At 33.7% G+C, this 25,288-nt stretch overlaps 1 protein-coding gene across 4 annotated transcripts in view; it reads left to right on the forward strand.

The window, feature by feature from the left end:
- DCTN4-p62 (dynactin subunit 4) overlaps positions 1 to 23,651 on the forward strand; it is a 40,607-nt gene extending 16,956 nt beyond the window's left edge. For all 4 annotated transcript variants that reach the window (XM_089596418.1, XM_014352439.2, XM_089596420.1 and 1 more), the window contains 8 exons: positions 20,358 to 20,428; positions 21,095 to 21,285; positions 21,366 to 21,508; positions 21,972 to 22,137; positions 22,210 to 22,393; positions 22,473 to 22,668; positions 22,793 to 22,983; positions 23,053 to 23,651. In XM_089596418.1, the coding sequence (XP_089452544.1) occupies positions 20,358 to 20,428; positions 21,095 to 21,285; positions 21,366 to 21,508; positions 21,972 to 22,137; positions 22,210 to 22,393; positions 22,473 to 22,668; positions 22,793 to 22,983; positions 23,053 to 23,275 (1,365 nt within the window). In that variant the 3' untranslated portion in view covers positions 23,276 to 23,651. The remainder of the gene's footprint in view (positions 1 to 20,357; positions 20,429 to 21,094; positions 21,286 to 21,365; positions 21,509 to 21,971; positions 22,138 to 22,209; positions 22,394 to 22,472; positions 22,669 to 22,792; positions 22,984 to 23,052) is intronic.
- The last annotated feature ends 1,637 nt before the right edge of the window (positions 23,652 to 25,288 follow it).

A 25,288-nucleotide genomic window follows, 5' to 3' on the forward strand; every position in this document is an offset into this window, starting at 1 on the left:
GAGAAACTGTGGCTCTGAAGGATCGAAAAAACTTTTTTATCGGTGGGCGCAAAGTAATTTTAAGCGCCTAAATTGTAGCTCAAGGCTACAAAGGGCTTGTTGCACTTTGTGCCCAAGGTAAGAAAAATAATTTCAAATAGATTTCGTTGTATTATAATGAATTTTGTTACTACTGCTTTCGTTTGCTATAAATGTTATTATCGAAGGACCGCCATTTTTAAAAATATTTAATAGTAGTTTTCATCACAAATGTATATCTCTCCAAGGTGGTCCCTGGAAGATCTGCTCAACAACCATTAACATAGATAAGAACACATTTCTAACGCAGATCTTTGAGAGATTTTTAAACCATAACATGTTGAGTTAGTTATGAATTCAAAATTATTTGTCATAGCGTGATGCTCCCAATGTTCTAAATACTCAACGAAAGATTTTATTTCCTGCAGATGAAAAAATATATTTATAGAGTTTCAATGTACCCTAGCTATGTCGTCCCATTGTTAGAAAACAAATTGGTGCGTACGTTCAACTTGAAGCGTACGTCTGTTTAAGGATAATGTCTTAGACAGTTACATTCCGTCGATGAAAAGTATCCCTAAAAAGCAAAAAAATAATAGGCTTTCTATGTGCACGAAAGATTTGCTATATATATATATATATATATATGATTTCACGGAAACTTGAATATTTTTCAGTGCAAAATGTGATTTTAGAAATTTAACGATTATAATTTTTTCGTGATTTTTTGTACGTCATTAGAGGTCCAAGGTAGCTAAAAATTTGTGGTCCTACTCTAGTTGCATTGTTAAAAAACCATGATAATTTAAATGGGATTTTCAAAAAAACTTCAAAATAGAGTAAGGGTAATGATAGGTACACTGAGAAAAGTAGTGTTAGAAAAAGTGTTACAACTATAATAAAAATTACTATATTTTATAGGAAAGCTGAGACATACTCGCCATATTATAAAAATTTCTATGTTACATAGTAAAACCAGATCATATTAGAATTTTCTATTCAACATAGTAATTTTTGCTTTGTTCAGAAATAGTAAAAATATGTATATTTATTATATATATACTCAGGGACTGTACATGTAACTATCAGAAAATTGAAATATATATATATATATATATATATATATATGAAAGTTACATGTACATAGATATTTTTTCACAGAGTAAAAATTGATATTGATGTAATATAAAATTTTATTATTTTAAAGAAGATCTGCAGCGGCTAGGATTTGAACCTTCATCCTTTGAGCTCTCGAGTCAGGCTTCGCAACCACTAGACTACGGAACATGATGTCCACGCGCGTATGGATAAAGTACATGTGGGAACCTGTACTGTTTATCATACACACAATAAAGTTAAAAATCAAAGGGTTTCCTGTGGACCACAGTGTTGACAACGGATAATTAGTCGATTCAATATTGATTGTCTGCACGTATCAATTTTTTAACCTTATAAATCGAAAAATTTGATTTTCTTAATATTTTCATTCGTATAACCTCAAATTTGAACCATTCAATAGGTGTGTATACCTATAGACATCATACAACATTACTTTCGAACATAGTAATTTTTACTATACTGAATAGCAATTCAGTAGAATGAGAAATTTTACTATGTCACATAAAAAATTCTACTTCTGAATGTAGGACATTTTAAAACGATTCAAATAAAATTGACTATGTTTTATAGCAAAAATTATACTATCACAATTTTTACTATGTTAGACATAGTAATTTTTGTTATACTGTGGAATAATTTTTTGTAGAGCTACTACATAATAAAAATTGTTTAAAACATAATAAAAATTATTTTAAACGTAATAATTTGCGTCATCAGGTGAGCATGTCGAAGCTTTCCTGAAAAATATAGTAATTTTTAGTATACTCATAATACTTTTTTTTACACCTCTTTTCTCAGTGTATGTCATCGCCGCTATAGTACTGTTTTGACGGTTCTGAAGCCCCAAAAGGAAATGTTTTGAATGAAATTAATTTTTCTACATTCTCTTACCAGATGCCTGCAAACAATGTATTCAACTTATCAATAACTTATAATTTCTTCAAGATAATGTGCGTAACGGTAATGATCGCTTATTTTACTCAGCCAGATACTCCATATTCACAACGAAAAATTTTTTTTATTGTAAACCCCAAGAAACAATGCTTGAGAGCTCAAACTTTTGAGATGTGTCGCGAAAAAAAAATTGAAAATTCAACGCGTAAGCACCATGAGCCGCTAAAAATGAAATTTTTTAATTCTTTGCCTAACGGTAATGACATTTTGGCCCTTTTTTCATATTTTACAGCTACGAAAAATATTTTTTTTTTTTTTTTTTTACTCAAAATGAAAGCCGTGATTCTAATCGGCATATGAAGTATACAAGTTTTTGTAAAATCAGACACATTTATATGTATTTTTAAAATTTCTTATTTACCGTGTACATCCGATTCAGGAATTGCAGCAGTCTTTTTTTCAATAATCTAAAAATGTTATCGTCGAATCCATACGATCCTTTTATATGCTTCATGTATCGGCTCAAAGTGTTGATGGATGGAACTGACAGAATATTATGACTGCGCAAGTATTCGTAAGTTTTACGGCTTTTTATACGAAAAAGAATACATTCGTAAGTCCTCTGATTTGTAAACCTCATACCACGTTTATCTGTCACTCTTGATGCATTGAAACATGCTACTGTAACAGCTTCTCGTTGACTTTCCGGTTAAAAGAGCTTTCATTAAAACTTGTTTGTCGGAGTTAGCGCATTCTTTCAACAACCTTTCCATTTGTTGATTCATTATGTTGATCTGAGAGTTTAGTGCAATTGTAGATCAAAATTGACTCATTATCTTTGCCGGTAATAATATAATCGAGTATCAATTTGAAACTTTCCATCCTTGGTACGAAATAGTAGCTTTCGTCTCAAAAGGGCTATCGCCGACAGCTATCTTATGGCCCGAGGGACCGTAAGGTAGTCTAGGATGGATCGTACTCGTGTAACGAAGTGTGGTTTTTTACAGAGGGCATAGCAGCCTCTCATAAGCGCCCAATATAGGAAAACAAGTATTTTTGAACTGTGTATTGTATTACGTTACTTAGAAAAATTTATTAGTTACCTTACTTTTGAGTCGGTTACATCGTCGAACATTGTTGTGTTACGTCGGCGCAACGTATTATTTGAGCCTAAGCTTTCGCTCAATAGCTCGGGATTCACACTGGGCGCGTAGGTGGGACGCGGGGTTAAAAGAGTAATTCAGCTTAACGACGCGTTACTCAAAAAAGGGTTACTATTGCTTTCACGCGACTAAGACTGACTGCTGTGCAATATTCCGATGCACTTGCTCGCGGCTTTCTTTTGTCAAGAGCGGTGTATATCTCGTTCACGATCCGAAAACTGTTAACACCGTCACGAGTAAGGATATCGTACGTAATTTGACCTTGACACACTAATATCACGGTGGGTATTTGCCTTAATCCGATCGTTCATTGTTATTCTGATGGTATTATTACCGCGAAGAGCAACGGATTGTGCGTGGCTAATTTGCTATTACCGGTGACCAACGGGTGCCCATACTGTGGCGAGTAATGGCGTTCGCGAAAAACACTTTATACTTCCCTGGTGATCCACGGGTACCAATACTATAGCGAGTAATGGTGTTCGCGCAAACAAAACACTTTATAATTCCCGGTGATCCACGGGTCCTAATATGGCATTCGCGCAAACAAACACTTTATACTTCCTGGTGATCCACGGGTCCTAATACGGCGTTCGCGCAAACCAAAACACTTTATAATTCCCGGTGATCCACGGGTACGAATACGGCGTTCGCGCAAACAAAAACACTTTATGATTCCCGGTGATCCACGAGTCCTAATACGGCGTTCGCGCAAACAAGAACACTTTATACTTCCCGGTGATCCACGGGTACCAATACTATGGCGAGTAATGGTATTCGCGCAAACGGAAACACTTGATCAAAAGAAAGAATATGATATTTGGTCACTTACTTTTATTTAAACGTGAAAGTTGCTACAGGCGTTGAACCAGCGCGGATGTAAGCCGCGCTCGAAGAAGATCAAGTGGCAGTAGAGACGGACTCTGGTAACCAGTTGATCGTTCGAGGGTGGTAACGAAATTCGACTGTGTCCTCGCTTCGTAGTAGACTGGGTTGTAGCAGAGTCGGGCTCTCACTACTCAGTCTACTTTAAAGGGTATCGTCGAATTTCGCGTGCCGAACTGAATTGAATTTTTCTCTGGGCCTACGGGCCTTTTTATTGCGAGAAGCGGACCTCGGTCACGCGCTGGCTCGAAAAACGCAGGAAAACTTGCCGGGGGAAAATTTTGGAGGAAAGACAATAGCCGAAAATCTAATTGGCTAGAACTGCTCTAGTTTAGCCACTTAGAAATTGGCACATCCCACATCCGGCTTGTTCTCCTCTGTGCGTCAAGAGATGGGAAGGTGATTCACCTACTCATGCCCTTCCTTTCCCTTTTACATCAAAAGTTACAAGATTTTATCATAACTTAATATTAATGTTAAGACGTAGTATTAATAAGTATTAACTAATAGTAACCGTTGTTCACCCATTCAATCGAACCCAATGCAAAAAGAGCGGTGAAAATCGCTTAATATTCAGGTTTGATTGAATAAGTGTTCGGTACTTTATAATATTAATAATAGTCTTAGTAGTAGGAGATAATTGCATTAATTGCTAGCTTTTCTGCTGTACACGTGAGCATTGATCGGACTGATAAATTATCATGAATAATTATTTAACAGTAGCGGTTTCTTTGGTTAAAACACGGACATCTATAGAAACAGTAGTAGGGGCTGGTTGCGAACTATTATATTGTTAATTTACTTAAATTTACCAATAGTTTCCATTCATTAATAGTTGTAAATGTATTTCAAAATGTTAGTAGCATTTCATCAACTATGGGTTTTTCTGCTTGTCGTAGGAGAGGAAGTCGGGTCAGGGTGCCCTGGGGAATCGGGAATTCCGTTACCCGTGTTGGGGGCAAGAGTGCGGACTCTCTCTCGACATCTCTGCGTCAGGAAAAGGGGAAAGTGCCATGACTTTCCCGTTGTCCTTTACATTTGAAACAGTGACAGTTTTTAAGAAGATTACAATTTGGGCTATTGCAGTATGTTTATGAAATTGTTGACGTGATACAAAAGGGTTGTACAGTAAACCATGAGCCTGCGAACATGAATGGTAAAAATTGAATAATTCTTTGAAAGTCTATAAGATTGCTTTCGTAGGTTTATGTAATATTGTTGCTGGCTAATGGTGTGCAGGTTTAATGGAGCAGCGTGTACAGGTTGTATTAGCAATATGCAATAATTTTACCATTTGCTACTATCTTCGCTTAGCCTATGGGTTTTAACTCATATTATTCTAGTTTTTAACATTATATTAATATCTAATATTAAACTTCAGCGCAGCTGTTCCCAGTTGGATTATTGCATCAATTGATTTTCATAACTATTTCGTTTTTATTTTGCTCGTTGTTTCCGGTCAGCATAGGCCAGCGTGCATGTATGTGAGTCATGCATGGTCGTAGTACCTTAGCTAGGAGCATTCTTGCAAATGATTCATCTCTTTGCAGATGCACATTGGCCTCTGCATTTAGTATTCTAAAATCGGCGCGGAAAGTTTTGAAGCAAGAGGAAAAAAAAAATTAATGTGGATATACCGATGTTACAGTTGTAAAGCTTCAATCTAATAACGATTTTTCGATTTTGAAACATTATCGTTTTCCCGGTAAGAGTAGACTTTTTACTTTACTTCAATTTTTCCAATGAGCATCTCTCGCACCGAATGATTTTTCTACCTAGAGACGTAGTAACTGCGACGTAACCCAAACAATTCTGAGATCTACGAACGAAAAAAAAGTTATGCCTCACGCACGCTCATATCAAACACGATCATAATATATCGTAAATAATTTCAAATAATCGCAGGTTCGAACCCGAGGAGATTAATTTCGAATAATGTATTACGATAGTAAATGTTGAGTAATTTATGAAATAATATGTCAAAAGTATCTATTATAACAATTTTTTAATTGAAATAGTGAATTTGTAGTCAAATGATGTATGAACAATGCTATTTTTTGAGAAAAAACCAGTGAAGTCTGAGTAAACCATGCCTATAATTTTATAAAAAAAGTATAGTATATTGACATGTTAAAAGATTTAATACAAACATACAGATTTAATACAGATATACACATACAAGGCAGATATGACATGCCAAATCGAAATTACCGACTTCTAAATATTGTTACATCAAGAATTATTTCGTATGCATAAAGTATTGTGTTTATTGTGTTGTACTTACGTTTAGCGTTAGATCAGGGAATAAGACAATTCTTTTTAATATTCCTGTATAATTGTCTTTCCAACAAGTCCACATTATGCATTTTAAGTCGTTAAGTATAACTTGTGGTATCCAATTACTGGGCAACGTTATACTTTCTGGATTTTCTGATAATCCATTGCAAATGGTAACGAAATTTTCGTGCTTCGATGATTGATCAACACATGTGAAAGGTTCTTTCTCGATTTCAGTCAGAAATGCGTTCGGCGATTCTTCTCTACACTCATTATTTTTGTGCAGTGCTATCGTAGACTTTTCCTTTTTTTTGCAATTTGTTTGCATGTCAAGCATACTATTGTTTTCTTCCACTAATATATAAATTAATTGAAATTCTATACATATAAAATGTAATTACCTCGTTTCTTGTACAAATTCGATGATTTTTAAATAATATGTTTTATTTAAGTTTTTTTGTATACCCTCTTGTCGAAAATGCAATTCGCAAACAACACTTTTTTCAGTAAGAGATTCACCACCTGGAATTGTCGTCTTCCAAACGGCTTAAGTTTCATCCTAATTGGATGAAAAGTGTTACAATCATTATACACAAACACAGAAATAACTTATAATACTATTATACGCCCTAATATTACATTAGTTGCCCGGAAAAAGCTTCGTTTTGGTTCATCTTGATTTTTACTCTTTTTTTTTGTCGAATGACACCCAGAAACAAAACACGACATCTTATTTCAAGACAACTGTTACACTCCAACTGTCAAATACGTGACATTGCAATGCTTTGATGCGAACTACATGCATCCTTTGCACAGTACCAGTTGCAGACCTGTGCCGGTCTCGAAGTATTCTTGTTAAGACAGGAATTCGTTTATTGCAAGGATACGCGACAGAACCATTTTTTGTAATTTTCACTACTTATTTTCTCAATAAATATAATACTTACGCAATGTTTTTAACACATAGAATAATTTTAGTAAAAAACAATGATTCATTTTTTTTAAAGATAAAATTTTTTTAAAGACAAATAGATTTCATACCTATCTATACTACTCCCCGTGATTTCGATGTTATTAAAACATTAATACTATGTTATATAATGTTCATATAATGCTAATAAAATTCTTATTAATTATTAAGACTGATACATGTATGTTATATGTTATTATATATGTTACATACGTACTGTAAGGCTATGATGTTTTATTGATAAATCAAGATTTAACATGTTTCGACCTATTAAATTTTTCTTTATTTACGTAAATATTGACAAAATACTATGTATTATAACAATTCAATAGGACGAAAACAAAAACAAAATTGGTTCAAACCAGAGTCCTGCGAGTCCAAAAGCACAACAGCTATCGATCGTGCTACCGCACCAGTATATTAGTTCTAACTTAATCTACCATATGTTTATGAGCATAGGCAAGAGCTTGAGCTAAATTACTTATCCATTTGTTAACTTAGTTGTTTACATACTTGCGTGGTTGCATCATAGTGCATCTTCTTACATTTTTCTCGCATTTTCTGTTATAAAAGATTGCATTTATTCTAATATTTTTATTGATACCCGTGCTTTCATTCCTTCTGTCGGTCAGTCAATATCAGCATAAGTTTGCTTGAAATTCTGGTTACTTGGGTGGCCGTCTGCGGCTCTGTAACCAGTTAGGAACGGCTCTTCTGACGAGTGAGCCTGGCAATATCCGTCAAGAAAGTTGAATTATTCCCTGTATACGGAGTTAAGGGGGCTGCTACGACTACTGCTGAGGTCAAAGACAAACAAAAAATAAATTTTTGTTTTTCAATAAACAAATGTGTCTGAAAATCATTATGATATTTTTAATAACGTATGAAGTGGGAAAAATGATATTTATGTGTGTAGTTTAACTTTGTTCGAAAAATTAATTATTGTTTTGACCAGTCTAGTGCATACGAGGGTACAGTGGTACACCTCCTGTGTTGGTGTAGTATAGCGATGTAATATATAGGTACATGGTATATATATGTTGTGTTTGCATGCCTTTCTGCTAATACTCTACCTCTATAGTGTTTAGTATCTGTATGTCATTAACATCGTTTAATTGATAAACAATGGATGACGGTCCTTCTAATCCACCTAAAAAAAAAGAATACCACGCACATAGAGTCTCAAGAGGATGGAGGAAAGGCAAGTTCATGAAAAAAAGTATGTAACAAAATATGAGAAAAAAAAGGCACTCAAGAGGTTATGCCAGGTAGTCATTGCAAATAAATGTTTTCCAGGATTGTTAAAATAATATATAAAAATATTTAGAAGCGTTAAAATATACAAAAAGTTTATATTTATTTAATTCCATACTCCTTATTCGATAAAAATAATGCTAGGCACATACAAACTTTAAGCTATACGAATCTCAACTTTTTGAAAACTCGCGCGATTAGGTGAACACGTACGTCTGCTACCCACGTGACCTCCTGACCTCCCGGACACTATTTATTTATTTCCATCACAAATATCTCGCTAAAATGGTCCTTTATCCACAATTTTTAACACAGCATACTACAGAGGAAGACTTCATCTACAAAACGTATGTATTCAGTCTGCTGGGACATTTAATTTAGGTTTATTGTAAACGAAAACAAATTGTTTTTTACGCTGCCCCATAGGAACGCGTGCTAATAGTTACAACTTTGAGCTCGGATTTCTTAAAATTTTGACCCAGTCGAAATATAATTTAGACCACCATTAAATTCAGTAGACTTTTATTTACAAGAAATAATATATCTCTGTTTGGGGACTTTCGTGAAGGAGCCCCCTTAAGTCTCCTTATCTTTAGTACTCCCTGTATAGGTCTAACATGGCTCGATATCTGCGGGAAAAGGAGGTAGACCTTAATTCTGATGTGCAAACAATGGCTTGCGGAGACAATACAAGGGTCATGACAATTTATGCTAGATTTTTTATTGCAAACGACTTCGTTACATGAAACTCTAACGAGTAATGATGAACTTTTAAAAACTCTTCTTGGGAAAAAAAAACTTTTAAATAATGTATATATAGATTCCAATTTAACTTCTTCCTATTCGCCTTCCCTTCATGCCAGACTCACCTATTCTTCGCATCTCTCTTTCTCCCCTTACATAGCCAGACGAAGACCCTGACAAGAATGTGATCTAAAGGCTAAGAGCAGGGCCTGGTCACGCAAGCCTGGCATGGATGCCAGGGCCTGGGCAGGCTTAAATGTAGAGTGTATCACACGGTATAATAAGGTTGACTGCAGGCTATGACCAGAGCCTAGACAGGGTATGTGTATATATGTATAGGAACATATATCCACTGTACTAACAGTACTACAGTAAAGGTTATAGTATGTACATGTACATTCAAAGCTTTTAGATAGAAAACAACGATGAATAATTTTAGCAAATAATAAGGAAAAAACTTATAAGCAGATTATCGCTGCTTTATTAAATACTGTTTAGTGATATACAATGTTTAATTTTTAGAAACATACAAGAAAATGATGATTAAATTTTTACAAATATAATTTTTTTTATTTTTACATTGTTATCACCATAACTACGAACTCAGAAATACTGTCTTGATAAAATTGTTCGTAAGTAATTTACTTAAAAAGTCGTTTAACGTTGGTTATTTGTCTCTCTTGTATTCGAACTCGTAGTAATCATACTAAGTATATTAGGCTTAATTTTTTTTTTTTTTTCTAAAAATTGGCGCATTCTTCCAATTTTTTCTTTTAGTCATTCATTTTTCGTTTAATGTATAGATAGAAACGAATAAACAAGCATACACAAACAAACGATCAATTCATGGAATCATGTGTGGGTGTGTGTGTACATATACATGTGTATGTGTATGTAAGTGTCACGACACGTCTCGAGTCTCGATTCGACACTCTCGAAGGTCGAAGGTTAAATAGTATACCTAATTACGTATACCATCATCAGGGCCTGGTCATACCCTTTCGATAACCTCATTACAATACCGACCAGGGCCTACCCAGGCCGCCTGGCCAGGGCCTGGTGTTCAGCTACGGCCGTCTAGTGGTCATTTCTTGGCGGGACCAAACCAGAGGTTATAGAATATACTCTTCTTGCATAGAAGGCCAGATCGGCCGTCTAGTGGTCATACTGGTCATTTCTTGTCGGGACTGAACCAGAGAATATAGAATATACTCTTCTTGCATAGAAGGTCAGATCGGCCGTTTTCGTATCCGCAGCATTTTCTCTTGATATTTAAGTTATGCCCCCCATAATGCAGGCAGCGTTAGTGTCAAGGGACAACCGGATAACTTACCCATAGATGCCGATAACTATTACCTTCCGAGCAGCACGGAAAAATGCCTGTTCATTAGTATCCTATATATTACTTATATTTTATGCGAAACTACTAAAAAACACGTTAAAACTAAAATTAACTAATAAAATGTTGAAAATAAAACTATTAAAAAAAGTTGTACATTAACTTTTCTCAAAATGCATATCAAAAGCTTATGCAGGGGCACCTAAGCAAATTCCACAAAATCTCATGGAAAATCTGCACAGTCGTTGGTTCTGAGGTAAAACTTTTGCATTCAAGCCCAAAGCTCTTGGGTTCAATGCCCTTCTTTCATCTTTTTTTTATTTACTTCTGAATTTTTTTATGAAGCGTAAAACAATTATTTAAATCATTTTTTTGTCTAATATTCCTTAAATAATAAATGTAGTTAATATCTTACATTTATTTTCCATCGAAAAGAAACAAAAACTATTCATAGCACAGTTTAATAAACATTAGTGTGTATATTGCAAAACAATTTAAGACTTATAAATTTAGACATCAGCGCGCAAAAAATAATTACTTAGTAGAATTTCCTGCAAATTTAATTTATCAAATAGTTTTTCCCAAATAAAGTTTTCGAGTATTGTAATATATTTTTTATGAACACAATTTCGATGAAAAATAATATAGCCATATTAAAATGTCTTTTGATAATTCTTGTTTGCTAGAATATAGAATTAAATTCTAATACTCTATTAAGATTTATAACTGTAAAAATCCTTTGTCTGCTGAAAATTTCATGAAAATATTTTTTTCTCATTTACCATTTTATTGCGTTACCCATTAATCATAGAATTCGATCTCATACAGACCTGTGTCATATTAGTTTTTAAGGTATGTTCAGTGCATTTATGTAAAAACGTACTACGCATTTGTTGCTCAACTTTCTTTGATTGTACAATATACATTCTGTTACGTTTAACTTATTCATAATTAGAATTTTTAAATAAATGCATAAGCTTTCTTGCACTTTTCTGTGTATATAGTGGCTCTTTTGTTTGAATTTTGTAACCTTTAAATATTGTTTTTCATTTATTTAATACACAAGTTATTTTCTTTTTTTCATTAGTCGGGTTAGTTGTATTTAGTATGAAATTGTTCAAAACGTAATTAATATACAACTGTCTTTTTATTAACACTGCATATCGTACGTAACAATCCCATCCCAGTGGAAGAAACTGTCACTTTTTCGTTGTTTCATCGAATAACTTAAATATGAGAAAAAAATAATGTATTAAACAGTTTTGTCTCATGTTTTTATTAGTTGTACTGGTGTACAACTTCGAACTTATATTGATATAAACGGAGCAAAAAATTTTTTTTTTACGCTTCGTTAAAAAATTAAGTAGTAAATAATAAAAAAAAAAAAAAAAAAGAAGAAAGAAGTGCATTGAACCCAAGAGCTTTGAGCTTGAAAGCAAAAGTTTTACCTCAGAACCAACGACTATGCAGATCTTCTATGAAACTTTGTGGAATTTTCTTAAGAAATCAGTAATATATAAGATACTAATGAACAGGCATTTTTCCGTGCTGCTCGGAAGATAATAGTTATCGGCATCCATGGGTAAGTTATCCGGTTCTCCCTCGACACTAACGCCGCCAGCCTTATGGGGGTCATAACTTAAATATCAAGAGAAAATGCTGCGGACACGAAAACGGCCAATCTGGCCTTCTATGCAAGAAGAGTATATTTTATATTCTCTAACCGAACATCGGTCCGACACTTTGACCACTCTACCACTTTAAAGGTTTAACATACGGCTGAAACGACATGACCAGAAATCTGTTCTTTTTAAAATTCCAGCCTCCCAAGCACGTGACATGAAGAATTTCGTTCTAAAAACCTTAATTTATTATGTAATCTCACGGAAGAATCATGTAAAATTGCATTCTTCAAGAAAATGATCTGTTGGAAGCTCCCAACGTTTTGTATGATAGATTACTGTTATATAACCTTATAAAATTGTGAAATTAATCCTCAAGTTGTTTTTTAACTAAAATAAGAAGGAAAGGGTCAAGTATTCGTAAAAGCGCATATATAAGTACATCCAGATAAAAAAAATAATTGCTAGCGTTGCTACATAGTTGCGCTCCTCCTACCTCTCTAAACTTTTCCCCCGCTAACTGTGATGAACGTTTTTAGGGCGCTTCTCCCGAAAAATGAACTATTATATTTTTGCTTGAAACTTTGTTTATTGCTAGATGACGTATTAATACACATTTTCTGAGAATTTGAGCAAAATTGTACGTTTAGTTTTTGCGTAAAACAATTTCAAAGTTCGACAAATTCGTATGAATCTCTTTGTCTAACACACGGTGTCTTATGGCAACGGCTGTCGACTCACTGCTCTGTTTTGTAGATTACTCGGAAAATAAATTATTTGTCTTTGATTAAAAACCGTCACCACATAGTTGTAACTTCCAGAAATGTTTTAGTCAATTGAATAGAAACTTTGTACGTTTACTTCTATTAGTAATTTGAGTTTTAAAGTAGCAAGCAACGAAAATTAGAGGTTACTTTTGTCGCGAAATAATTTGGTGAAACGTAGTTGGCAACATGTATCTTCTGCACCACATTCAAATTGAATTACGCACATAGGTATGCAGAATACTTGCGCAAAATTTTTTTTCCAATAATAACGAATCAGATAAGGTAAATAATTATTATTATTTATCTCATTTCGCGAAATAAGTACATGATTGCCAACTTTGCACTCTAAATGATTTTCTAACTCATTTACCGACATGGTAACGCATATACAATTAACGCTAAATGGTGTACCTCTCGAGGGAGAAGCGCCTTAACTCAAAAAATTTACCTTAGTCTCGAATACAAAAATTATGAAAGAATAAAATGCAATAAAAATTAATTACTGTATTCATAAAACCTCCTAAGAATAAACCATTGATGAAAAAACGATGAAAAAAATGTAGGACTGTTGGAAAAAAGTTAGAAAACCTTGGAAAAAGTTGTAAAATTAATTATTAATTTATTTAAAAATTAATAAATGAATGAAAATTAAATAAATATTTATGTATGTATGGAAAAACTGCTGCTAAAAAAAAATATCATATTTAAGTTTGGAAAATAAGTATTCAATTAAAAAAAAAAAAAATAGTTAATCGAATAAATAATTTAATAATTAGTATAACATATTATCGAAACAAATTAAGTAATGATCAGTAAATAAATATTCAAATTAAAATTCAGTTACGAACCGCAGTAAAAGCAGCAGAAACTGAAATTCATACGTTGGGAGCGCTCGTAGCAGAGTGGGTAAGGTACCCGATTCGTATGCAAGAGGTTGAAGGTTCAAATCTCTTGAAAAGTGTTACGTGGCAAGGGGGGGAAATGAAATGAATTAGGAGAAAGAAACTTCTAGTAAGCGACTTCTGTTTCATGAAAATCTGTCGTTTTTAAAATTCCAGCCCCCCAAGCACGCGACATAAAGAACTTCGTTCTAAAAAAAAAAACCAGTGGACAGTGGGTGTTTGGGTACCCAAGTTAGAAGTTATACTGCTATAAAATTATATGGCAGATAATATAATTATAAATATAAATATACCTTCTATGAAACGACATTGTATGTACAAAGGTGGTGCAATTATCGTTGAAATAAGTATACCTACGTTAGTTGGGTGTAGTTTCAATAAATATTTTAATTTTTTATAGCTGAAACATTATAAACAACATATTATGGCACAATATAAACAATGTCCCTTCAGGAAGATCATCACACATGGGTTTTTTTGACAGATATTATTCAAGCATCAAAAGTATATTCTAAATACCATAAGAAATACCCAAAAAAAGTATGTATTTAAAGGAAATTAAATATGAAAAAAAAAGAAATGATGTATGAAAAAAAAGGAAATTGAATGAAATACAACTAAACAAGAAATGAAAACAAAAAATTGAATAAATGAATAAAATATAAAGGGAATTAAAACAACAAACCAGGGGGGATAAATGGGTCATGGGACCCACTGTAAGAACGAAGTTCTTTAAACATGACATGAGTCTAAAAACACAATTTCTCAGGTAACAAGGGGGTCGCCAGACCCATAGGAAGAACGAAGCTCTATAAACGTTAGTACTGCATTCATGTTGTTTACTAAAACAAAAACTTCAAAAACGAATAGAAAAAAAATTTTTTTTTAAATAGTTCAGTACTCACGATGGTTGAACTTCGTGAGTACTGTATTTATGCACGACGTTCTCACGAAGTTCAACCATCGTGAGTACTAAACTATTTTTTTTCTTATTTTTTTTTATTCGTTTTTCCAGTTTTTGTTTAGTGAACTACATGAATACTACTAACGTTTATAAAGCTTCGTTCTTCCTACGGGTCTGGCGACCCCCTTGTTACCTGAGAAATTGTGTTTTTAGACTCATGTCATGTTTAAAGAACTTCGTTCTTACCGTGGGTCCCATGACCCATTTATCCCCCCTAGTTTGTTGTTTTAATTCCCTTTATATTTTATTTATTTATTTAATTTTTTGTTTTTATTTCTTGTTTGATTGTATTTCATTCAATTTCCTTTTTTTTCATATATCATTTCTTTGTTTTTCATATTTAATTTCATTACTTTTTTTTTCATTCTTTTTGTATTTCCCTTATTTCATTTTTTTTTATTTTTATATTTATTTTCATTCTTTTGTATTTCCTTCATTATTATTATTATTTTTTTTAATTTTTTTATTATTTTTTTTTTTCAAAAAATTGTAAAAAAAAAAAGTTCAAAGTCTAATAAAAATTAAAATTTGTTTAAAAATTAATTGCTTGGGAGAGTGAGAGGGAATGGTGGGTAAAGGTGTGCAGAAGAGTCACAGGGCACGGTTAGCAGATGTACATATATAAAGGGGAGAAAGGAAGTGTGTAGAGAACAGTAGGTGAGGGGAACGGGGTAAGGGGGGAAACTTGAGAGGAAGAGACTTCGGGTAAACCACTTCCGTTTCAAAAAAAAATCTGTCGGTTTTAAAATTCCAGCCCTCCGAGTACGCGACATAAAGAACTTCGTTCTAAAAAAAATTCAGATTATTCAACTGTACCCTCTTTCACATGTTCAATTTAAAAAATTTGCAATTTAACATGTAACATTATGAAAAAATCACTAAAAAAGACATTTATAAGATCTGTTTAAACCCCCCAATTTTTGTTTGTATGAAAGATTTCTTTTAGATAAACTTGTTTCATTTTCAAATAGATCTATATTTTTTTTTTTCAATAACACACGAAAAAAGGAGTCAAGTATTCGTAAAAGCGTTTATGTAAGCTGATTCATACAAGAAAAATATTTTCCAGCGTTGCTGCATGTATTTGCGCTCCTTCCACCTCTCTAAATTTTGTAAAAGAAGAAAACGCAATAAAAATCAATTATTTTAATTATATAGAAAATTTTTTTTTGTAAATAGGAAATTTATGATTATATGTGAAAGATTTTATAAACAATTATTTACTTATTTAAAAATAAAAACAAATAAGTAATAAGTAAATAAATGTTTATTGATACACATGAAAGCTGCTCTTTTAATATATACTAATTTCCAAATTTTTGAAAAAATCGGGTAAAAAAAATGTATTTTATTAAATAAATTATTTACTTATATAATATATAATTAAACCAAAAGTTAATAACAATTTTCATTAAAAATATGTTACGAACTGTGTGATCAAATTAACTAATCGGTTCTTCTACGTCGGGCTCGCTCATAGCAGCGTATGGAGCTGAAACTAGCCCCACGCCGGAGCAGCCTCACCAGGGACGAATCAGACCTGAGGGGCCCCGGGGCTAAAAATTTTTTTTATTTGTCCTGATCCATTCGAAAAACGCTACATATAGTTGCGATTCTCTCATTCGCAATCCCTGCAACTTTTTGAAGCCGTCAAAAGTCGTCAGGCTGGGAAAACGAAAAGTTTTCCGTAGATACGTATATACGCGTATATGAAAAAATAGAATAAAAATTTATAACTTATTTTTCGGCTCTTGTGCCACCTTTAAAATTATTAAAATGTGTTTCTATCACTTCTATACACGATACCTACAAATTTTTCAAGCCGTGACAGGCCGCCAGGCTTGGAAAATAACGAGTTTTCCGCCGATACGCAAATACGCGTATACAAAAAAATCAGGAAAAAATTTATAACTTTTTTTTGGGCACTTGTGCCACTTCGAAAATTGATAGAATATGTTTCTATCACTTCTATACACGATACTTACCAGTTTTCCAAACCGTGAAAGGCCGCCAGGCTTGGAAAACAGTGAGTTTTCCGCCGATACGCAAATACGCGTATACGAAAAAATCAAAAAAAAATTTATAACTTATTTTTCGGCTCTTGTGCCACGTCGGAAATTGATCGAATATTTTTCTATCACTTCCATACACGATTCTTATTAAATTTCCAAGCCGCGACGGGCCGCCAGGCTTGGAAAAATGATGAGTTTTCCGCCTGTACTCAAATACGCGAATACAAAAAAATGAGAAAAGAATTTATAACTTATTTTTCGGCCCTTGTGCCACCTCGAAAATTGATAGAATATGTTTCTTTCACTTCTATACACGATACCTACAAGTTTTCCAAACCGTGAAAGGCCACCAGGCTTGGAAAACAGTGAGTTCTCCGCCTATACGCAAATACGCGTATACGAAAAAATCAGAAAAAAATTCATAACTTTTTGTTGGGCTCTTGTGCCACCTTGGATATTAATAGAATGTGTTTCTTTTAGTTTTATACACGATACCTGCAAGTATAAGAAACTCGTACAAAAAAATAATATGAAAATTAATTAGATATAAACTCACGGTAGACCAAACGTGAAAAATTCTATAATAATTTTATCATTTTTTTGCTGTACGCCTAGTGGTAGTGGCGAATGGCCCAAATAATCTGTGTTTCCCAAAGCAGAAAGGCGTAGGTGTATCTCGAAATTAATATAATTAGTTGACCATTAAATTTAAAATAAATAACACTCAAATTTTAAATGGTACAACGCTGTTAAAAAAAGGTGTAAGGAATTTTAATCGATTATCCGACGTATTCTTATTTGCGTTAAATGGAAAACTCTATATTTCCCAAGCCTAGCGGCCTTTTACGGCCCAAAAAATCCATAAAGATTTCGATGGGATATAATAGACCAGTTCTACTATTCATTTTTGTCGTGGCACAAGAGCCCAAAAAAAAGTTGTGATTTTTTTCTCAATTATTTTATGTATACACTGATACGCGTATCCGCGGAAAACTCATAATTTACTAAGCTTACCGGTCTTGCACAGCTTAAAAAATCTAAAGAAATAATAAGTGTATGTAATAGAAATATATTCTATCCATTTCCAAGGTGGCACAAAAGCCCCAACAAAAGTTATGAATATTTGCCTATTTTTTTCTGTATACGCAGATACGCGTATCAGCGGAAAACTCTTAACTTTTCATGACTGGCAGCCTTCTGTGGCTTTTAAAACTCATAGAAAGTGTATATCTGAGCAATGAAATCGTATTCTATTTATTTTTATCGTGAAAAGAAAGCTCTAAAGAAAAGATATTAATTTTTTCCCCTTTTTTTCCCTAAACGTGTACTTGCGTATTGGCGGAAAACTCTTAATTTTTCATGTTTGGCTACCTGTTAAGGCTCAGCAAACAAGTTAATAAAGTGTATAAAGAAAAAAAAAACATATTCTATTAATTTTCAAGGTGGCAAAATAGCCCAAAAAAAAGTTATAAATTTTTTTCTGATCTTTTTGTATAAGCGTATTGGCGTATCGGCAGAAAACTCACTGTTTTCCAAGCCTGGCGGCCTTTCGTGGCTTAGAAAACTTGTAGTTATCGTGTATAGGAGTGATAGAAAAATATTCTATCAATTTTTAAGGTGGCACAAGGGCCGAAAAATAAGTTATAAATTTTTTTTTGATTTTTTTGTATACGCGTATTTGCGTATAGGCGGAAAACTCTCTGTTTTCCAAGCCTGGCGGCCTTTCACGGTTTGGAAAACTTGTAGGTATCGTGTATAGAAATGATAGAAACAAATTCTATCAATTTTCAAGGTGGCACAAGGGCCGAAAAATAAGTTATAAATTTTTTTCTCATTTTTTTGTATACGCGTATTTGAGTATAGGCGGAAAACTCATCATTTTTCCAAGCCTGGTGGCCTGTCACGGCTTAGAAAACTTGCAGGTATCGTGTATCAAACTGATAGAAACGTATCCTATCAATTTTCATGGTGGCACAAGAGCCCAACAAAAAGTTATAAATTTTTTTCTGACTTTTTCGTATACGCGTATTTGCGTATAGGCGGAAAACTCATTATTTTTCAAGCCTGGTGGCCTGTAACGGCAGAGAAAACTTGTAGGTATCGTGTATAGAAGTGATAGAAACATATTCTATCAATTTTTAAGGTGGCACATGAGCTGAAAAATAAGTTATAAATTTTTTCCTGATTTTTTGTGTATACGCGTATTTGCGTATCGGCGGAAAACTCATTATTTTCCAAGCCTGGCGGCCTGTCACGGCTTGGTAAACTTGTAGGTATCGTGTATAGAAGTGATAAAACACATTTTAATAATTTTAAAGGTGGCACAAGAGCCGAAAAGTAAGTTATAAATTTTTATTCTATTTTTTCATATACGCGTATATACGTATCTACGGAAAACTTTTCGTTTTCTCAGCCTGACGACTTTTGACGGCTTTAAAAAGTTGCAGGGATTGCGAATGGGAGAATTGCAACTATATGTAGCGTTTTTCGAATGGATCAGGACAAAAAAAAAAAATTTTTAGCCCTGGGGCCCCTTAGGTCTGATTCGTCCCTGGTGAGGCTGCTCCAGCGTGGGGCTAGTTTCAGCTCCATAGCAGCTTGGGTATTGGTGAGCCTAGTGTGCGAGAAGAAGGGGATTTTAATCTGTTTAAAAAACTTTTTTTTTTTTTTTTTTTTTTTTTTTTTTTTTCTAATACAAAATAAAAATAAAAATGTTTACTGTAGTGAGGGTGGGGCTTTCATGTGGCGTTGTGTGGTGTATAGGGGACTGGAAGTACGTCATGAGGGGCAGGGTGAAGGGAGAGAATCAAAGCAAAATCCACTTCCGTTACACTTTTTCTCAAGGTCACCAATCTGAAATCGTTGATTTACTCTGTAGGGCAGAACGCGCCTACAGAAGTACAACTTCAAAAACATGCAGAAATTAAAAATTAGGTGATCGACTGTTGGGGTAAGAAAAGCACGTTTCTAAATTCTTAAAGGTGATTAAATTCTAGAAGGCAATTTTTATTTATTTGTATTAGTATAAATTTAAGTAATTTGTTTATGCAGTCCAACAATTACAGTGCTAAATTTTCATAATTATTTTTTTTTGTTTGGTCAATCAACCTAAATATTGTGCAGAGTGGTCGAGTATTGAGTCCTTTACCTTACCTATTTTGTTATTTATGCATGTGTCTGGCATTTAGTGATCGCAACTATAAGGTACTTGAGCTATCATGCTTGTCACAACCGTGCAAGATCTTTTGTTTTATGAAGTAGCATGTGCTTTGTATATGTACACCGAAACGTAGTGTCTCCTCGTCCATGTATGATAGGCAACTGAACACTGCCACATAATGTTTTAAATGGTTAATGCGTATAATTTTGCACATCGTTTTCTTACAATGTTTAGAACTGTGATTCACAATTTATCTAATTCTTGCAGGTGGATTCGTATTATTGTCCTAACTGTTTAGAAATTCTTCCACCCACAGAGGTTCGATTCAAGAAAAATAAGTAAGGAAATTATATAGTATATTACACACCTAGTGAGCGAGGTTAAGAATGTCGCAGATTTCACATGAATAAACGGATAACTTGAAATCTTGGGCACGGAAACCTCCGAACGTGGTGCGTATACTATCTTTTTGCATACCGCCGCCGAAAGTGCTTAATATCTGACCTGCTCCAAAACAGATAATCAGCTCTTTCGACAAGGGTATACAGAAATATAGTATTCGCTGTGTGCATAATATCGGAACAGCGCCCTCATCAGAACTAAACGATGGATTGTGTGTGATATTAGTATATCTATATATTTACCTGATGTATATAGTCGTACATTTATAGATGTACTAATACCACGCACAATCTATCATTTAGTTACGATGAGGGCGCTGTTCCAATGTTATGCACACCGCGAATACGCACCACGTTTGGAGGTTAATAAATGCCCTAGATTTCACGTTATCCGTTTATTCACGTGAAATCTGCGACATTCTTAACCTTGCTCACTAGGTGCATAATATACTAATTATATTCATTAAAACAGTTATAGTTTCATCCTCATTTTTATTAATTTTTTTCGAACATTTACACTTCCTTCCTTTTGCATATCATATACCTTAATTTATTAATATACTATTTTAAAAATTCAGAAATTTATATGAAAAAAAATTCTAGGTGTGCTAACTGTTTCGACTGCCCATGCTGCTCTCAAACATTGTCGATACGATCAGGCCAAGCAATTATGAAACCAGCACAGCTAATTGGCAGTGATGATTCTAAGCTAGTAACAAAAAAAGTATACTACTTAAGCTGTTCTTTGTGTAGATGGAGTTCTCGTGATACTGGCATGCCAGATCAAACTGTTGGTAAAATAGAACACTAACTTACTCGTGCAAATCAATGTAAATATTTCTTGTCATTTCAATTGAAATTTTTCGGGCTTAAGCAACCGGCAGTTGGCAAGAACAGGAAAATCCATACTCAAATAGAGTTACAAAACTCATCAACTTTTACAAAATACTAGCATCTGTTGAAAAGCAGCAAAAGGAGCGAAAAAAGTTTCAGGCAAAACCCATATTTTTACAGTTTGTATGTTAATTTTTATGATAACATACCTTACCTATTATAGCTTAATACAAATTAAACTATTCCAACCTATTCCTTGTTATTTGTTTGTGATGTCATGCGCTTATCTCTATAAATCCTCCTTTTCTTGATTCAATGTGATAGTTCAACTCATCGGCTATTACAAAATCATCAGTTGGTTTTATGAACTGTATTAGGGTGGTGAGCCATAAATGAGTTTGAAAAGATCCCCTAATATTCCCACCCATCAATAGTAAAATTAACTGATTATCTTATAACGGTCAATGAATACGTTTTCGTCATGGATTACTTTCCCAGCTAGAAAAAAAAATCGTAAAAGTTTTCGACACTTTACCCTAACTGACTAGTACATAAGTACCACATAGTCACAGAAGCCCTATATTTTCATGGTAACGAATTCGTTTAACCAATAAGAAAAATACGCTTTTCTCAATAATGTTTTTAGGAAAAATTTGGTATTACGTCAGTAATGGCTCGCAAACGTGCTAGCAAATCGCCTTTGACACAACCACCAAAGCAAACGACTGATCAACCCAAACCGTCAAAAGCTAGTGAAGAAATAGAAGAGCTCCCAGAAAATATCTTTACTAATTCTGTTGATATTACTAAAGGTTAAACCAATCAAAATACTTTTTATTGTATATGTGACATTTTTTTGACATTAAATTTATGTAAATTAACAGTTACCAACATTTGTCAGAGATTAATGCATCCTGAATTACAAGTTGAAAATACAAATGAGCTTAGACCTCAACGGAAGCAACTCATCGTTAAAAGATCACAACGTTGTAGAATTTGCGAACATAATGTTAGTAAACCAGACTTTTGTCCTACATCAACGAAATTCAAAATACAACTGGCGGCTTTGTATGATAATCCTGTATTAGGTTAAAACTTACTAGCTCTTTTCTGACAAGTATTTATTTATTCTTTACTTCATGTACAGCTATCATATACCAGAAATATGCATTGTTACATGTGAACCTTTGTGTCTTGGAAAATCTAGTGAATTACTTTTGAAGTTAAGTAATCCCACACAACATCAAACCCAAATAATACTTCTATCATTGGATAGCCCCATGACACCTACAACGTCTGTACAAGGAGTAAAAGAGGAAATAAGCCGAGAGAACCTACAAATGGTTTGTTTTCATTTTTCTATTTTATCAATGGTAGCAGCATAAACATTAAGATTTTAAAATTATAATTAACTTAAAAAATTTTTTTATAAATGTTAATGGATTAAGTACCTTACAAATTAAATAGGGTTGTGATTCACCTAATTTACTACCTTCTGCTGTACGTCAAGCAGCTGTTACTGAGGAACTGCGACCAGTCACCATAATTTCTAGTGGTGATGTCATATTGCCAGCCAGCTCTTTAACATTACCTGCTCGGGATGATGCTGCTGAGTACGACGATCTTAGCGATACTTACAATTTTCAAGATGATCCAAAGTATTTATATAACTTTCACTGTTACATCTAGTTTATCTCAATCATCATGATTGCATTTTTATTTTACAGACTGGTTATATGGAGGAAAGGTAACCAAGCTATTATTCGCTTACATGTTTTGCCTTGTATAAATAAAAGCATAGCTAAAGAAAACAAACTCGTAGTTATCGGTTTTGTTATGCAGTATGGCTATGTCAATACAATCGCAACCTTAGAACACAAGGCGCCTCAGAAATTAGATATGAAAGTTAAAATATTTTTAACTCTTGGAAATTTAGTTGGCTCAGTGTAAACTATTCAAAATATTTATTTAATTTGTTAAACATTAAGAACTATGTTTTTCTTAAAACACCGAAATCAACGAATTTTCTTATTTCTCCTCTATGAATCTAATACAAATGCAAAGTCATTCTCTCTGTACGTTCTTGTATTCACTAGCTTATTAACATGAGAAATAACAATTGTACTTTCAGTTTAATACAATGTACTCGCTTTCAACCAATTGGGATGTACCCTTAGATTTCCCATTTAAGTACGTTTATTGGCGTTCGTAAAAATTACATATAGCCATGTGTAATACATATATTGGATCTACATTAATTATTACCGAGTTAACGCTTAATTGACATTTGTCTTTTAACATCGCAGGTTTATGTAACGACAGTCTTACATTGAATATAGTTTTTTTCTTGTATCTGTAAGACATACTTACAGCCATGGATAATACGTAGAAGGTAGTTTACATTTCTTTTCTAAGGAATTAAATTCTTACCCCGAACTTATACTTAAATCAGCGGATTTTATAATATTTTTAACTATTTAAGATCAGAACAGTTATAATGTAGAGATACAGAAATACTTTATTAAAATTGATAACAGTATGTGTATGTATATATATATATTTTTTTTTTGCCGATTGGAAATTCTTAATTATTGATACCTTTACAAGTGAGTTTAAATTATGTTTTCTAAGTACATAACGTGATTTTGCTTTTATATTTTAATACTTGTGTCTATAATAAATCCATTAATAATATCTATGATATGCATGGATAGATTATAAATTAGTACATATGTACTGTATGGTCCTACAAGTTTAAGTTTATACAAATCGTTTTACATTTTTTGTCTTTGTTTTGAGTATTTGTTACCAACATAAAATATATGATTGGCTGTTTCTGAGCCTTCACCACATAGACACATGTCAGAGTCAATTATTTTAAATTTAAATAATGAGCTCTGAAGAGAGTTATGATTACATCTCAATCTAATAATACAAGTTATAGACGAATGAAGGTTTTTGAACCATGGTTTTTCACAGCTATTGTAATAGTTCTTGAAGTAGTAGAGTACCCTTAGAGCATACCACATAGCGCTTACGCTATCTGCGGGCGAGCTTGGAACTATGGAGAGAAGGCTTTTCGATGCCTCGTACGAAGACCAGCACAGTTCAAATTTTTCAATGTTATTTTAAATAGGAAAATCTAAACTGTGGTGGTCTTCGTACGAGGCATCGTTTTAATCATACTGTAAGGCTGCAGTCACGTGGAGCGCAAGGATAAAATTGTCCCCGTAGTATTGCGTGGCACAATCTTAGAGCATTTAGATACCTGGAGGGAGCATACAATGCTTCGGCCGCGAGACTAGCAAAGAGAGAGAGAGGGCCCGTAAAGCAGGATATGCTTTCTCTCTCTTACACTCCGATGATTGGCTAGCCCCTTTCCGTGTATATAGTTATAGTCGTCTCTAAGAGTAGAGCTGGTAGGAGAAAAGAGCATAGATATAGCTATACCTCGATACCCCTCTACCTCTTCAACCAATATATGTATAACTCAAGCTCTGGTGACATACAATTTATATATTACATCTATTGCAGTTCTAGAAGTCAATGATATTAATGCTGCGTTTTCAAGCTCACGCCTTTCCCCATGCGCCTCAAATAACAAACACTATCTCCTCCATGGACATATAAGAAATAGAGACTGCTCGTTCTTATGTACGACGCTGAAGCACAAGTAAAAGGAGACACGACATCGAACGTGGGTGTCTGGCACTCGCACATTGCCAAAAGTGGGAATGGGCGAGAGAGACAGACATTCAATACTTCAATTTCAGTCTGATGAAAAATTTTCTCTCTGTAGTGTCGAGCTTGCCCGTAGATAGCGTGAGCGCTATATGGTACGTCCCATCCAGCGTTGGGTGAAGAGGATTCCCGCAGTGAAAATTACGGTCAGTAACATGAAAGTTACTGTCACTAACATACCAATCTATAGAGTGTTGGAGAAGCGAATGGGCAGAGAAGGAA

This window comes from Copidosoma floridanum, unplaced genomic scaffold (assembly GCF_036245765.1).
Source record: "Copidosoma floridanum isolate Cflo_tuat_1 unplaced genomic scaffold, Cflo_Japanese_pri ptg000030l, whole genome shotgun sequence".
In the NCBI taxonomy this organism is placed as follows: Eukaryota; Metazoa; Arthropoda; class Insecta; order Hymenoptera; family Encyrtidae; genus Copidosoma; species Copidosoma floridanum.